Source organism: Mixophyes fleayi, chromosome 4 (genome assembly GCF_038048845.1).
Source record: "Mixophyes fleayi isolate aMixFle1 chromosome 4, aMixFle1.hap1, whole genome shotgun sequence".
NCBI classification, from domain to species: Eukaryota; Metazoa; Chordata; class Amphibia; order Anura; family Limnodynastidae; genus Mixophyes; species Mixophyes fleayi.
This window is the reverse complement of record NC_134405.1, coordinates 275,403,093-275,421,442: the sequence shown is the minus strand read 5'-3', so window position 1 is coordinate 275,421,442 and position 18,350 is coordinate 275,403,093. Positions and strand designations below refer to the sequence as shown.

General features: G+C 39.2%; 1 protein-coding gene across 2 annotated transcripts in view; it reads left to right on the top strand.

Moving 5' to 3' along the window:
• Positions 1-18,350, top strand: part of LOC142152768 (electrogenic sodium bicarbonate cotransporter 1-like) — a 351,181-nt gene that overhangs the window by 220,848 nt on the left and 111,983 nt on the right. For both annotated transcript variants that reach the window (XM_075209752.1, XM_075209753.1), the window contains exons 15-16: positions 15,127-15,288; positions 18,033-18,211. In XM_075209752.1, coding sequence (XP_075065853.1) covers positions 15,127-15,288; positions 18,033-18,211 — 341 coding nt within the window. The remainder of the gene's footprint in view (positions 1-15,126; positions 15,289-18,032; positions 18,212-18,350) is intronic.

Below are 18,350 nucleotides of genomic sequence, written 5' to 3'. Positions count from 1 at the left end.
GTGCTTGCAGGTCCTTATGAATCTTGGGAAGGTAATAAAAGCTAGGGATAATGGGGCAGGATGTATATAGATACTGAAATTCATCCTTATTCAGAATGTTTGAATGGAGTCCCTTAGAAAGAAGCTCTCGTAATAAAATGACATATTCCTGGGTCGGGTCTTTATGTAATTTTGAATATGCTAACGGGTCCCCCAATAGTCTGTTGGCCTCTGCCACATAATCTGATCGAGTTAGAATTACTGTCCCCCCCTTATCAGCTTGCTTAATAACTATGTTACTATGTGACTGTAACTCTTTTAATGCTTGTTTCTCATGTATAGTTAAATTCCCTTTTACTTTGGTGTCAAATTTAGAATGACAAAGATCTTGAATAACCAGATCTTGAAAGATATGTATATGGTTACTTTTTGACTCAAGAGGATAGAATTTCGATGTTAATTTTAAACCAGATTTAGAAAGTGACTCAAAATTCTGAAGACACCCTGTATCTCTCCTGGCAAAATGCCTTTTTAAAGTAAGTTTACGTACAAATTTCTGTACGTCAACATACATCTGAAACTTATTAAGATGTTAAGTAGGGGCAAAGGACAGCCCTTTCTTAAGAACCGAAGCTTCTGATTTCGATAGTGTATGTTCAGATAGATTAAATATCCCTTTTTCTATCAACAGTTACTCCAATTCCTCCGGATTAACCATCTGGACACAAGTCACCTGTGGCTGCCGCTCTTAAATTGAGCTATGTGTGTTCTTCTATTACGGGACTGATCATCTGGTACATTTCTATACCAATTATATATAAATTGGTGGTTACAGTGTGGTTGCTAGCGCCTCATTATATTTGTCAGGCGCCGTTCCGCACGGCCGCCTGTCTGCTGACAGCGCGTCTGGTTGCATAGCAACCAGACGCATCACTTCCGGATCCCCCTGCCGTCCGACCTCTGGGTGTGATGACGCGCCCCGTTGCTAGGCAACGGGACGCTATGTAGGATTCCCGGCGGCAGGTATGACAGCGCTGCAGCGCTGATTCTGATTGGGTTACCACAGTATTTAAACCTCTTCCTGCCCTCTCACCAGTGCCAGAGTATCAGGTCTTCCTGCCTCCAGCGTTTGTGTATACCAGTTGCTGTATTCGTTCCTGACTATCCTCGTGCTGCTTGTGACCTTTTGACCCGGACCGTTGACCACCCCTATTTGGATTCTGCCTTTGTACTGTTCTCCCTGAAAGTTACCGACCCGGCTTGCCTCACCATTCTTCTGGATTTCCCTTTGTATCTCTTCTACCTGAACGTTGCTGACCCGGCCTGTCTGACACCTCCTTGTATCTCGCTGTGGACTCTAGGAAGGACCGCGACCTGCGTATCCCTGCAGCGGAGTCCATACTTCCTTGCGGGGGTTCCTGGTGAATACCAGGGGCACGTTAGACTCCGTGCCTTCCTCTGAGTTGCGCCAACAACAGCAGGTACCCACTATCAGTCGTGACAATATTGATTTTGTGCTTTTATTTTTGACATTTGGTTGTTGATATAGGCTGCTGCTACCCACGTCTCCTGTGTATATAGATATATATTTTCTTAACAATGTGGAAATCGGCAAATAGAATCAATCTTAGAAATGAATTCTGTCAAAAAATCTTTGATGATAATGTGGAGGCATCTGACCAAAACAGTGATCTAGATCAGCTGTTTTGGGATATAGAGAAATTATTGATCAAAGAAACGAAGGCATGGTGGGATATAAAATGTTTGCAATCTTATTTGGAGGTAAATAGAGTTCCCCGAGGTCTTAGATTACATAAGATACCTATCTTTGGACAAGATAATCATGCCTTTATGAAAGAATGGGACAATGTATTACATGATTGTTCACTAAAACTGATTAAGTTGATTATACTTGAAAAAACCAATATATTCAAAGAAGTTGAAAAAGAACTAGAAACTAAAGAGGTTCTTTTGCAATCTTTTAAAGAGGATATAAATTTTAAGGCCAATGAGTTGGTGTTGAATAAAAAACTAGATAGGATTGAAACAGAAGTGATAAAAATTAAGGAACGTAAATTCCAGAGGGATAAGAAAGATTATGTACAGGATAATGTTAAAAAATGGTCAAAACCTAAAGTTAGTGGTAAATTTGTTAATAGAGATCTTCGACAGCAAGAACATACGGTTAACAACAAATGGAAGAATGTTCCAATAAGAAGAGAACCCACTCAATCTAGCCCAAAAATGAGTAAACAGGTTCATTTTGAACCGACACTGAGAAATAGATTTTCTACTTTGTCAGTGTCAGATAGCGACACAGATGATTTTTTATCCCCAGGTCTGTCAAAACGAGAGAGACCTTTGCATTACAAACCCCAGCTCAAAGAGAGTAAAAAGGAGAAACACAGACGACGTGGAAAACGAGGGGGAGTTCAAATCTCACAAAAGAAGGTTCCTCTAGATTCTAATGATATTTTGAGAACTAAAGGGATATTTAATCTATCTGAACATACACTATCGAAATCAGAAGCTTCGGTTCTTAAGAAAGGGCTGTCCTTTGCCCCTACTAAACATCTTAATAAGTTTCAGATGTATGTTGACGTACAGAAATTTGTACGTAAACTTACTTTAAAAAGGCATTTTGCCAGGAGAGATACAGGGTGTCTTCAGAATTTTGAGTCACTTTCTAAATCTGGTTTAAAATTAACATCGAAATTCTATCCTCTTGAGTCAAAAAGTAACCATATACATATCTTTCAAGATCTGGTTATTCAAGATCTTTGTCATTCTGAATTTGACACCAAAGTAAAAGGGAATTTAACTATACATGAGAAACAAGCATTAAAAGAGTTACAGTCAAATAGTAACATAGTTATTAAGCAAGCTGATAAGGGGGGGGGCAGTAATTCTAACTCGATCAGATTATGTGGCAGCGGCCAACAGACTATTGGGGAACCCGTTAGCATATTCAAAATTACATAAAGACCCGACCCAGGAATATGTCATTTTATTACGAGAGCTTCTTTCTAAGGGACTCCATTCAAACATTCTGAATAAGGATGAATTTCAGTATCTATATACATCCTGCCCCATTATCCCTACCTTTTATTACCTTCCCAAGATTCATAAGGACCTGCAAGCACCTCCAGGACGTCCCATTATATCGAGCATAGACTCCTTAACGTCTAATTCATCAAAATATATCGACATTTTTCTTAAAAAATATGTAATTACTCTGGAGTCTTATTTGAGGGATAGAAATAGTATCCTACAAATATTACAAGATGTTGTCTGGGATAATTCTTCCTTTTATTGGACCACGATTGATGTACAATCCCTCTATACATCAATACAGCATGAGAAGGGTATAGAGTCATGTAGGGAATTTTTAGATAAAGATGACTCTATTACATTAGATCACAAAAATTTCATCTGTGATCTTATCCGTTTTGTTCTGTCTCACAATTATTTCAGTTTTTTGGATACCTTCTATCTTCAACCTGGGGTACGGCCATGGGTACCACTTTTGCACCCAGCTTCGCCAACCTGCATATGGGAAGCTGGGAGTCTAAATATATTTACCAACCAAATCCATTTACAAATAAGATCAAATTATATAAACGTTATTTTGACGACATTCTAATTATTTGGAATGGTACCTGTGAAGAGTTTGAGGATTTTTTGCAGTACATTGGTAAAAATGAATATAACCTTAAGTTCACCGCTAATATCAATAAGACACAGGTTGAATATCTTGATCTTATTTTGACATCTAATGGTACAGAAGTTATCACTAGAAATTTTATAAAACATGTGGATACCAACAGCTATCTACACTATGGCAGTTGTCACCATAAAAGATGGAAGGATAATATTCCCTTTTCCCAGTTTAACAGGTTAAAAAGAAACTGTAGTCAGAACTCTGACTTTGAGGAACAACTTTATGTTTACTTGGGCCGTTTTGAAGAAAGGAAATATCCACATCAATTACTTAATGAGGCTAGGAACAAAATTAGGAACAGGGATCGTGGTGAAATATTAAAATATAGAGAAAAATCTGACAAGAAGGATATGGTTCCGTTTATCACAGAATTTAGTAGTGGTGAGAATCGGATAAAAGCAACACTTAATAGACATTGGGGCATTCTATTAAGAGATCCAATTTTGTCCCAAATCCTTCCAGTTAAACCATCTTTAATATTTCGAAAAAATCGCAACTTAAAGGATTTAATTGCTCCCAGTTTGCTTCTTAAGGATATCCCTCCATCAAAACCTTCAAGCTTGTTAATGAACAATATAGGTTCTGTGAAATGTACCCATTGCAATATTTATCGATACATGAGTACAACGAAAACTGTTTTTTCTAATTTTGACAATAGTAGACAATTTAGTGTGAAACAAAGAATTGACTGTTTGACAACATCAGTCATCTATATGTTAGAGTGTTCATGTAACCTGAAGTATGTGGGCAAAACAAAATGCCCACTTAAGCTAAGGATCCAGGAACACATACGAAATATTAAGAATGGTGTGCAGAGTCATTCGGTGTCCAGACATTTTGTATCTAAACATAATAGTGATCCGAAATATCTTAAATTTATGGCCCTGGAGAAAGTATCACTTAAGTCAAGAGGAGGTGACTTACAATGAAAACTTTCCCAACGGGAAATGTTTTGGATTTTCCAACTGGGGACTCTAATACCGACTGGTTTAAATGAGATGTACAAAATAGCCCCTTTTCTTTAATAACCATCCCCTTGAATTTTATTATTTTATTATTTTACATTTTAGTATAATGATTTGTATTAGATTTACATGTATTTATATGACCATATGACCTTAGGGGACATAATTGTTCCATATACTTGGTTAACCTGTTCTATGTATATTTTGTATATTAATACACATATACTATTGTTCGGTTTACTGTATATTTGTAGGGAGATATTACAGCTGTTCTATATCCTTTAAAAGTAATGTAGTCTATGGATATTGAATTTTGATTATTAATTGAATATGCTGCTATAAATATATGTATGCAGTTAGTATATCACTATGTATTTTTATGTATTATTGTTTTAATTTCTTTGTACTACTCCGCGTTTCCGGAGTTAATATGGCTAGATTGTGGGTTGATGACTGTGTTCTAAGTTAATTTCCCATATGGGATTACAATAGAGCTCGTATTTCTAAAAATGTATTGAGCAAACTTTTCACTCCATTTTTAACGACTAGTGTGTTTGTTAATAAAGTTATTCTCACTCTTGCGCGATACACGCTGGTTCTGCGCATGCGCCAATATGGCGTCCGCCCGGTTAAAAGCCGGTGCTTTTGACTGATTTAGTCATTGTGCATTCTGCTCCTGAGGAAGTCCCACGGTGTTAGGACGAAACGCGTTGAGCTATTTGATCCTACTGACATTCTACTGGCATCATTTCTGTACCTCATGTGAGTTTATATTACTCTTTTTATTAAATGGCTATTTTTTACTCTGACATGGCAATTTTGTTTTTTGTCTGTCTGCCTATGAGATCTGTCTGATTGATCTCACTATGATGGATTGTTGATCTTGAGCATACTTACGTCGCTTATACAATAGGATCTCTGGTACGCAGACTTTTTATATCCACTTGGTGGTGTATACCTAATATTAAAGTTATTTGGTTTTTGGGTTTCCACTATTGATAGTGGTGTTGGATCTATCACAATTGGTGTTATATTACACGACTATACTACACTATATGTGCTTTTATATCCACATTGTCGTCATCCTGTGGGCAAGGAGGAGGTATTACCTCTGAAGAGGAACTCCTACCATACTACATGATCCTGGAATCCTTACGGTACGCAGTTTATTACATCGTCCCCATTTCTATCTGATACTACACATTGGGCGCCCTACTTGTTTTTTCTATCAACAGTTACTCTAATTCCTCCGGATTAACCATCTGGACACAAGTCACCTGTGGCTGCCGCTCTTAAATTGAGCTATGTGTGTTCTTCTATTACGGGTCTGATCACCTGGTACATTTCTATACCAATTATATATATATTGGTGGTTACAGTGTGGTTGCTAGCGCCTCATTATATTGATTTTGTGCTTTTATCTATATATCTATATCTATATCTATATCTAGGGGCCCCGGTGCACTGCTTAGCCCGGGGGCCCATAATGTTGTTAAGGTGGCCCTGCGCAGACTGCGTACTCCACGTGCATTTACAGTGCGTCTGAATGTGTATTCTTTGGCTGATGTAGACATAGTACAAATGTTTCGGCTCAATCGTCGTAACCTGATGAGACTTTATGAGCAAGTGAAGGATGATTTGGAGCCTATAACCAGCCACTCTAATGTCAGGACAACACAAACTACTGTGTGCAGTTCACTTTTTGGCAACAGTTTTCTTTCAATCTGTGTCCTCCAGAGTGATTGGCATAACGCAGCCTACATTTTCAAGACATTTTGGACAGGTCTTATGTGCCCTTAAAAGAGTGTGCCCTAGATATATCTGCTTCCCCAGCCAGGAGTCACAGTGGTATGAGCTAAAGGTAGCTTTCTATAGGGTCACAAGTATCCCAAATGTAATGGGAGCAATAGATTGCACTCATATTGGCCTGAGACCACCTCACCACAGGGCAGAGGTTTTCGTTAATCGCCATCATTACCACTCCCTGAATGTGCAGGTTGTGTGTGGTGCTAACCTGCGTATAATGAGTGTTGTTGCAGGATATCCTGGGTCATGTCATGACGCCTTTATCCTGAGACAGTCTACCCTTTATGCCAAATATGAAAGTGGTGAAATGCCGGAGGGATGGCTTTTGGGTATGTACTTACCATGTTTTATATATCTCTTATCATTGTTCAATTTACCTCACATGTGCTAACTGCTGTACAACATGCTCAAATAAAATGGTAGTTTACATTTTTGTTTTATTACAGGAGATTCAGGATATGGGTGTCGCTCCTGGCTAATGACTCCTCTGCTGCATCCTCAGACTCCTGCACAGCACAAATACAATGAGGCACACATAGCCACTAGAGAGGTTTGATAGAGCGTACCTTTGGACTCTTGAAAACCAGGTTCAGGTGCCTAGATAAATCTAGTGGGGTGCTTATGTATGCACCTGAAAAGGTGTCTGATATTGTCCTGGCTTGCTGTCTGCTACATAATCTAGCTTTACATCAACTTACCCCACCGATTATTGCAGTAGACAGTGAACAAGTAGGGGTCCGTGTCCCATCTGGTGATGTGCAGAGCACAGAGGGGGGAGGCAGATTAGAGACCATCTCATTACAAACTACTTTACATGTAAGTGCATACTAGAAAAAACATTTATTGCTATTAAATGTGTTTGATGTGAGTGCAATGTTTTTTTTTGTTTTTCTTAGAGTTTGGAACCTTTAAACAGAGGATAGTGTGTACTCCTCATGTTGTAAATGTGAACGTCCCTGGAAAGTTTCAGTCAGATGTCAATGTGTAAGTGGAATTAGTGCATTGTTTTTTTAAAGCAGTATACTCTTGTTTAATTTGCAGAAAAGATGACTGATAGCATTGAAATGTAACTGCATTTATTGCAATAGAACGCATAAACATAAAAATACAATGCATACACATGCATAAAAAAACATATACAGGAAACAAAAGAATTAGGCTAGCGACGCCTTTTCGCAGGCACATCAGTACCTCTGGAGCCACTCTCTCTTCTACCTCGGCCACCCCTGGTGCGAGCAACTCTCCTTGGAGGAGTACTCTGTACTGATCTGCTAGGCGTGCTAGCGGTACTGCCTGTGGCTGATGAGATAGGTGCAGGGAAACGGGCCATGATTTCTTGATGGATTTGGCCTGCCATCCGGTTAACGTTCGCATTTACCTCCCTAACTGTTGAATGTAATGACTCCACAGCACCAGTCATTTGGACCATTGTCACATTCGACTGCTCTATAGCAGTAGCTATTCTATTCAAGGCAGCAGGAATTTGGCTATTGCTGCGGTGTGCCCGCCTCAAATGGCCCACAATATGAGACATGTGCCTGGTCTGTGTGTCCATAAACTGTGATTGCAGTTGTTGGAATTGGGCAATTGACTGTGCCATTTCTTTCCCTGGATCCAAAATAGGAGGTGCAGTTTGCTGCTGTGCGGTTGGTTCTGCAGGCCCAGGTGATTGCTTGTGGAGGCCAGAGACAGTGACATCAACAGTTTGGAGGGTGATGACTGTTTCATCCTCTGGGTCAGGTGACATGGCCAAGGACTCCCGCTGAGGTGCCTGATATGAAGACGGACCTGTGTTTGAAAAATCACGGTAAGTATATAGGATATAATATGTTTGTATATTGCACTGGATAGAAAAGAATAATCTTTTTCAACTTTAGATTGTTTAACATTGTTTGCATTCCGGATTACTTGTCCTATGCAACCTGCTTAAGGATGCACTTTTTATCTTTTGAATACACATTCTCATTTGGAGTATGTATGGGGGAGGGGGATAGAAAAGCAAATTATTTTGAACAACAAATATGATGGTGCAGGCAGCCAAATGCTGCAAGACCGTGCTTTTGGGTAAGCTAATATTATTTTAGTTCTCCCTCTGTGTAGTACATGATGTTTTCAATGCAAACCATATACAAATCAAGATATATAACATGGACACCAACATTTGCACATAAAAACATCTAACTCCATTGTTTCTCCCTCATAGTACACGCACCTGCTTGATCTTCAGGGGCAGAATCCCTCACAGAAGGTGGAGGCGTAGACCTTGGACTGGGCATTAGATCTCTTACAGGCGATGCTGGATGTATTAATAAAAGCATACAATGTATTTGCAGCAACAATAATTTGGAATATATACAGTATATTTGAAAAATGTGTTTGAAAAAAATAAAAAAAAGAATGTTAAAAAAATTTGTACTTGCAATACTGTTAGAGTAAAAAATGCAAATAACTCACCAACTACTTGGCCAAACAAGGGTGAATTGGTATCTTGCACATTAACCCCCTCTACAATCTCACGGGGCAGTATCTGCCGCAGCTCCTCCTCATAGCTGGTGTATTCAACACGAAGTGGGGGTCCACCACCCGTTCTTCTTGCTGCCCTCCTTTCCTCTGCCATTTTTTCTTTGAGCCTCCTCTTAATGTCCGAGAATCTTTTGCAGCAGTGAGCCACTGACCGCTTTAGTGGCCTCACAGATTTGCCTCCACAATTGGTGGTGCCGCCTTAGCGGAGTACGGGCTGGCAGGTTCCCTAATATTACCTCGTAGCAGGGAACTATATTGTGCACCAGCACACAATTTTCATCATGAGAGAAATGAACATTCCTCCCTGACTTGGTCTTCCTGCCCTGTCCTGACTCCTCTAACCCTTCCTCACCTTCCTCTGCCCCCTCCAGCTCCATCTCCCTCTCCTCAGTCTCTGCCCCCCTCCTATCTCTAGCCATATTCACAATGAATACACAAAAACAGTTAACACAGAAGGACTGACAAACACAAAGGACAAACTAGACTAACTACAGAAACATTCACAACACACTCACATACAAGTAACAGAGACAAAGGAATAGACAAATACAATAAATACAAGACAGAAATTAAATCAGAAAATATATGCACAAAACTGAAAAAGACCACAGGACTACTCACACTTCAATCAAAAATCGCTGCACCAGACCACTCTAAACCAACTCTCACCAACTCTCACCAAACCACAATCCTCCAAACTCCTCTCTCTATACTCCTCAAAACCCTATCAAAGAAAAAGTGGCAGGCCAGTGCTTTATATAGGGCTTGTGATGTCAAATCTCCTGACTTTGAAAGTAGCCAATAGTAAAACGCCATGAGACAGGTGTATTTTTAAAAAAAAAACGCCATCACATGAAAGCGCCATCATTTAAAGCAAAAGCGCTATGTTCCATTCAAAGCCGCCGACGGCTTGGAGCATTGCATCCCGCAGTGACATCGCCGGCGGCTTCAACTTGAAGCTGAAACTCGCCCTTTCATAAATCCGGCTGTTTGCCATGCAAACCTGCCGGAAAAACGCGGCGATGCATGGCGGCTTAAAGACACCGAGCATCCCGCCTGTTAGTAAATCTAGCCCCTGGTCTGGTCTAAAAGAATTGACCAAAGAACATGACACCTCTGCCGTAACTCTACCTGATCCTACTATCAACATCCAAAGGATGGTGGAGGATTATTTTCATGACAGCATGCAAATAGACACATCAGACAGTCCTTTTACATACTGAGAGAAAAAAAAGGGAATTTAGAGACCCATGTGCCAACTCACTTTGCACTGCCTAAGCTGCCCACCCTCCAGTGTGTACTTGGAAAGATTTTTCAGCACAGCCGGAAACCTTGTCAGCGATCGACGTAGCAGGCTACTTCCTCAAAATGTGGAAAAGATGATGTTCATAAAAATTAACTTTAATTTCCACGAGGAAGGCCTTTCCCGCCAATTACATAAAAATACTGAGACTTCTGTAATGATGGATTCCAGCGGTGATGAATTAATAATGTGTAAGGATGATGTACAAACTGATGAGATTGAGGATAAAGCTGAGGATAATGACAACAACATCTTGCCACAGTAGAGTTCATTAACAACACTGTTACCTTAGGGGCCTTAAGCCCATTGTTAGCTTGTTTTGTGGGGGCCCAAACAAACCAAGCCTATAACCCTCAAAAGTGGCACTCCTTGTCGTTGAAGTATTTGGTTTGTTAAAGTGTGCATGTCCTTTTTAAGATCCAACATAAAGGTGGGTGGGAGGGCCCAAGGACAATTCCATCTTGCACCACTTTTCCTTTCAGCTACCGCTGTGTGCCAATGTTACCTACATGTGCTATATACTGTTTTGTTTTTTGCAAAAATCTTAGACACCCATTGATGATGCAGATGACTCAGCACAACATTTTGACATCTGGTCTTATCTACAGTAAAAGAATTGACCAAAATTAGTGACACCTCTGCTTTAACGTAACAGCATCCAAAGAATGGTGGAGGATTATTTTTAATTTTTTTGAACGTTATAAAGACAATAGTTTTATTAACAAAGAACAACGTTGCTTGCAGAAGTAATGTAAGCATGGACGTCTAAATAGACGTGTATATGTATTACCTTCCACTTTGCTGCTGTTTCCTCATTATTGCACAAAGTGTTTGTAATCTGCACTTAATGTCAAAGGTACCTAACTATATTATATTTTTTGGGGAATTGGGGCTGATTTGAAGCTCAGTGATGAACTTGCTTTTTGTTGTGAATTACAATGGCTCTTTTTAGTGCATTGTCAGGCACCCTGGATTGGTCTGGGTCTGATAAAAGCCATGTATTAGCTATAGAATTACCACAAATATCCAAGGAACGGGTGGAGGGATCAAATGAACCATAACTGATTTCATGATCTAAGGACAATTCCATCTTGCTCCACTTTTCTTTACTGACACTGCTGTGTGGCAATGTTTCCTAGATGTGCTAGGAACTGCCGTGTGTTTGAGTTTTTGCTCTGTCGCTTAGCATCCAGCCAGGTTGCTGCAGTCTTTGTGTATGAAAATAATATTGCGACCTGTGAGATGGTCCAAATTGACTGCAAATGACATGAAATAAGTGTTATTGAGGTTAATAATAAAGTAGGGGGAAAAAAAGCAAAATTATTTGATTTTAGCAAAAAAATGGGACTTTAGCAAAAAATAGGGATCCAAAATTAAAACCAAAATCAAAACACGCAAGGATGGTTTTGCCAAAATCAAAACCAAAACACGAAGTTAATCCAGATCCAAAACCAAAACCAAAACCAGAACACGGGAGTCAGTGAACATCTCTAAAAAAGACTTTCACGTCATTGCAACCTCTATCACTTTTAATTTAAAGAGGCAATGTCAGGACCCTGCAGGTTAAGTGTTTAAACACTTAACCCAACATTGCTGCTTTAAATTAAAAGTGATAGAGGTCGCAATGACGTGAAAGTCTAGTGACGGACACCTGACTAGTCAGAATAACTTGCGGTCAGCATTCTGCTGCGATCGGAGATCTACAGCGTCGGTATGGAGTTAATTCTGCTTATATTTAAATCGTTTTTTCACACATTCGGTTTTAAGTGTAGGAATCCTCGTGTCGGAATGGTGGTAATCGTGAAAACAATTACCACCACTCATGATTGAAACCATTTGGATACATAAAAATTAAAGCACTGGTTAAATTAGGGAAACCAAGCATATTAAAAGCAAGTGATTTGACACAAGAGTGGCTCATGTGTTAATTAAGCAAAAAATAACTTCCCACCGTGGTCAGGGTCATATATAAAAGTGGTGGATTGCCCTGGTTGCCTATTACTATGGCTGGCATTACAGCAAGAGGAAACCACAGTGAGTTTGAAAGAGAAATGGATTCTTGGAGCAAATATGGCAGGTGTTTCAGTGTCCAAGACAGCTCAACTGTTTCATGAGCAACAATTTCTCAGCATGAAACTTTGATGTACAACCGTCACCATCTATATTACCACCATAAATGTTGCTTATGGATAACATGATTCACAATGTGACTTTAATGTTTGAGCAATATGGAGAATCATATATGACAAAGCATAACATATATGACAAAAGCATAACATATTTGTAGTACAGCCAGAAAAGGTTTGTCACAAGGTATTCATTCGTGTTTACCATGAGCTTTTGCATACTCTATTTTGCTTACTGCAGCTATCCCACTAACAAGCACTTGTTGCTTACATAGTATCTGTTTTCAACAACAGTCCTGGCTTCTGTTATAATCTGCAGAACCAAGTATGTGTTCTTTAACTCACAGTTTCTCAAACCTAGTGCAAACGGTGCTAAGTGACAGCTACCAGAACATATTTCCATTATTTGTTTTTCTTTAAAAAACATAGTATACCATATAAAACACATCTTTCTTCAGACACCAATATACTGAATACAAGTGCCATATTGTGATGCAGCTGATCCATATCATTCCTTTATTTGTATTTATTTGTATTTTTTTAACATTTATTTATATAGTGCCAGCATATTCTATAGCTCTTTACAATAGGTAACAAACACTGTAATAAAATGAGACAGGGTATTAATGGACAAACAAAGAGGTAAGAGTGCCCTGCTCACAAGCTTACAATTTCTAGGACAAGAGGTGTTTGATACATGAGGTTCAGCCAGTTTGCAAGGGTTAAAGTGCTTATAGGCCAATATGATCCAATCACACAGCAATTGGTCTGGGGGCAGAGGGTCACCAAAGTACAGAGGTTAAAGTAATTCTGGAGAGCTTGTACATAATAAAGTGATTATCCGAGAAAAGAGAAGTAGTGTTAAATAAATCAGAAACTGAGTATAGTGTAGATAATGCAAGATCAAGGCTGTGGTCATCCCGATTCTGTCCACTGGGGGAAGCCGGGAGTGGAAGTTAGAGAGTAGTTTGGATTTACAATGTGAATGTGGATTATCAATGGGGATGTTAAAAAGTTTGAGGTTCCCTGGATTTCTAAAGTGTTTTTTAATTTCAGAATTTCTTAATGAATCAGATTTATGTGTAGGGGAGTTTAATATTCAAGCATGAAATGCAGTGAAGATGTTTAGGTTAGTGACATTTTAGGTCGGAGTAATCCGTCCAATCCATGGGGGCTACCGCAATCACAGAACAGGGGCCTCAGAAGGGTGGACAGGCATTACCATGCCCCCATCACCTCCAGCCCGTGAGGTGGCTGCACACCCTGCAATGGTGATAGTTCCACCACTGCCCACAGTGCAAATAGTATACTCCGTTTTCGTATACCTATTTTTGTGCTACTGCAACTTGGATGGAAACTATCTTGACATATCAAGATGGCAGCAAAAATATTGTGAGCTGGTGACTATAGGGTATGATGGGAGATGAGCCCAACATCGTCCTCTGTCAGAGGTGCTATGGATTCATGCTTATGAGCACAGCTATAGTAGACAAGATCAACAGTCTGTAAATAATGGCCCATTTATAGTGCCTGACCAATATTCGCTGTACATTAATGGAAATTACTAATTAGCCCAAAAGGACATATGCCATGACCTAAATGCAAGTGAAGGTTCTAAAGCAACACAATACCTCAATAAATTAGCCAAAGCAAACGATCAGGAAAGGTTACTATAGATGCAGAGATGTTTATTGTGACATATAGATTCATTAAAAGTGATCATACATAGACATGTTTTCAAAGATGGTAGCAGAACACATACAGCTTTATTAATCATACACCCAGGTCTAATTTACAATAAACAGTCTGGAAAATTGTACAATTTTGGGAGTCATCTACATCTTACACTAATCTTATGATTAAATCCCCAAACTAAATGTATACTGTTTCTAACATAACTCTTTAGACATCAACATGAATGTTTTGCAGCAAATCATGTTAATGTGAGGGCTTGTGAGTGCTGATCAAATGCTATATCAATTTCAAATTGATGCAAGTATGATTTTCATTTAGTGTATGTAATGATTACTGCATACACTTTATTTGCACTGACATAATAACTGGATACATGCTAATATTACTATGCAGTTATGTGTCTTGAAACACAGTTGATTATGTCCACTGTCATGCAAAATGAAAATGAATGAAAGCTGGTCAAGTGGGGTACTTTGAACACAATGATACATACAATGCCCTGTGCCTCCCTACACACCTAGAGTGGGAGTGAAAGGTGTCCAGAGGTCATTAGTGGCATGGGCCATATCCCTGCTCTCACCACAGTAAGTCCTAACTTCAAACTTAGATCAAGCTCTAAAAGGTAGTCTTAACGGATCTCTAAACTTTACTCAGAGTTTAATCTCATAGTGGATTTCACTAGGGGAAACAATGATACTACACACTTTTAAAGTGTAGTTTTGAGCTACCTTTCAAGTTTAGAGTTTTATGGGGCTTCACACTAAAGTGATCTTAGCCCTAGGCCCACTAATGTCTTCAAGCTATACTGTTTACTGTAAAATATAGCTGTAGTGAGGGAGTGTTAATGATAATTTAAAATCATTTACACATCTGAATAAAAACCTCTTATTTATATTCTTTGTTATGAAATTGTATGAGTCTGATGATGTATCTAACAACCTACAAATGTATTTTGCTCTGATTTGTTTTTGTTTAAGTTGGATTTAATGTTTTTTTTTGTCTTTATAGCCAACAAACCAAAACAGAGGTTGGTTTGTGTTTCCCTTTGGAGGAAATCCATGGTGGGTGTGCCTTCTTTCTGGTGTTCCAGCACTTTTGATTACAATCCTTTTATTCATGGACCAGCAAATTACTGCTGTCATCCTTAACCGCAAAGAGTACAAGCTGAAGGCAAGTTACATCTTACTAACCATATGTAGTTTCATGTTAATTGTAAAATATAAATTTAATTTCCTCATTCTTTTTTCAAGATCACTAGGTCATTGACTACATCAGTTATAATCCCAAATGGATATTTTAATACAATTTAAGCATAGTACCAAAACAATAAATGACTTCTGTCAGTGCAACTACTACCACTTTTGTGGTTCTTGATCCCCCACACTGTGCAGGCTACCAGACACAGCATAGTGTAGTTGTTATTAACCAGGTCACTTCAACCCTAAGAAAATGGTCAAGTAGATCACAGAACTAAGCAATAATTGAGCTCTCAGCCAATGGACACAATTGGTTGTTCCCTCAGAGCCCATCCACTAAATGTAATCCTTATGAATTTTTTAAATGAAACAGTGAGCCTGTAAAGGACACAGATTGAGAAACGATAATGTCATCTTCCAGAAGTCCATTCACCTTTTGGAGAAGGTTATTTGCACAGTTTTCAGAAGAAGCAGTGCCTTAAGGCCTCTTTATCACTAATCATTGTTCTAGTGAGGTTGCTTATATGGCTCATTACACTGCTAACCAGACCAAACTACCTTTTACTGACAAGGTCAAAGCAAGCCAAATATGTTTTCTTCACTGGTGAATGTTCTGACAACTAAAGCCTGTGTCATCTTCTAAAAATCAAGAGGGTGGGGTATTGAATTTTTTTAGACTTCCCATCTCCCTTGAATCCACCATAGTGCAGGTTAAATTGTTGTAAACACCTAATTATTTACAAATCTGCGCTGAACAACAAATACAATATTTCCGTTACAGTCTGCAAATAATGTAAATGTGTAATTTTTTTATGTGAATTTTTTCAGTTGAAAAACTGTCTACTGAACCTGATTCTGTTTGTGTATACGCTGCTACTATGTGCCACTTAATGCATGATATAGTTATTCTTATGAGAACACCATGTCTCAACATACATTTGGGAGTAAATGTATAATACTCCGGTCAGCGCCGGTGCTAGGGTTCACGGCGCCCTAGGCAAAATAACGCTGCCGCCGCTCGCTCCCTCCCCGCCCCCCGCTCGCCCGCTCCCCCACTCCCCGCTCCCCGCTCACCGCACCCCGCACACCAGATAAAAGAATAATTAATTAAATGTTACTTACCTTTTCTTCCTCTAGCTGCTCCTCGCGATGCATGCTGAGAGGGGAGGGGAGAACTCAGAGGCGCCGCCGGACAGACTATCACATGATCACTGACGTCAGTGTGACTAGAGTGAGATGGAAAAACAGCGGCGGCACCCCGCCGCCGCTGCCCTTCTCTCCTGCACCGCTGACTAGATTAGAAAACCTTGTCAGCGGCGCCCTGCAGGTCCCGGCGCACTAGGCAACTGCCTAAGGTTGCCTAATGGGAGCGCCGGGCCTGACTCCGGTTTCTTCAAGTCGCCGGAAATCGGCGAGTTGACAGCTAAAATTTAAAGCGGCGCTGCCTTGTAAAGGCAAGTTTCCCTTTACAAGGCAGCGCCGTTTTAAATTTTAGATGTCAACTCGCCGATTTCTGGCGACTTGAAGAAACTGGAGTATGATACATTTACCCCTTGGTGACTTGCCTCCCACAGTCTATGCAACAAATGTCTACTGTAACCATATCTATAATATGCATTAATAACTGTATGAGTTGTATCCATAGTTGACAACGGTCTCTAAATTCCAGTGATGGTCTCATGTTTTAAAGGTTTGTCCCTGGAAATGTCCCTATTTTTTATATTGACCAACTACACAGTTCAATACCTGTTATTTTGTATACTGGATGCAATCATATCATTTGTACAGTATATGTTAACATTTATCACATATGAGGGAAAATGCAAAAAAAGACTTCATAGCAAAGTTTACTAAACATGTTATAAATGAGATTGAATTATATAATATGGTCAACCTAGACAGCAGACAGTGTTTAATATGCTTGCATGATCAAGATCAGCCACAGTGTGTCAATGGAAAATATTTGAACGAGTTGTCAACAAGTTGTAAATATGTCACATCAGTCTCACACAAAAGAAACTAGTTCCTAGATTTAAAGAAAACCTTATTTAATATCATAATGCATCATCTAACAATGGATAGAGTAAATAATTGACTGATTATTAACCTTATATAAAACACCACCTGTGTACTGTAGACTTTTACATGCCTTAATATTTCTGTAAAGATGAAACAGTTGCATGTTTCATGCACAGTAAAAGTTAATTTGTAATCCTATGGCCTTAGTTTAGGGACATCTGGAACAGTATCCTCCTGTAAGATCTGATACTACGTTTAAGTATACCTCCAAACTTTTTCTTTGTCGAATCTGGCACTGGCATGAAAAGGGGGCATAGTCATGAAATATGGGGCGGATCATGGCCTCCAAAGCCTTACCCCACCCCTAAAAACATCCCTTCAATATCGTGTGCACCTGCCTCCGGTACATTTGGAATTGAAAGCACAGCTGGGGGCACATTTTGCAACTGTCCTTGAAGCAGGATAAATGTTGCTATTTACATGACAGTCCCCTTAAATTAGGGACTGTACATTGGGACTGTTGGGAGGTATGTGTAAGGAGACAACACACTTTTGCCATCCCTGAGTTCTGAGTTCACACCTTTCTGAATAGCCAAATAAAGAAATTCTGAAATGTTGAAAGTTTTTTATGAATATTTGCATTCATTTATAAAGACAATTTACTATCCATGTAACATGTAAAAAATATTTATTTTACAGAAAGGTGCAGGCCTCCATTTGGATTTTTTCTGCATAACTTTATTAATCATTTTGACGTCATTTATGGGTCTTCCTTGGTATGTCTCTGCCACAGTAATTTCTCTTGCACATATGAACAGCCTAAAAATGGAAACTACTGTATCTGCTCCAGGAGAACAGCCAAAATTTTTGGGTATCAGGTAAACATAAATTAATGAAGTCAACAGTAGTTCTGTATGTTTAATTATTATTTTATTAGTTAGTAGCTAACTATTGGTATAAATTTGATGCATAATTACATGCATTTTATGTATGTAAATTTTTCACATTTCAGCTGGT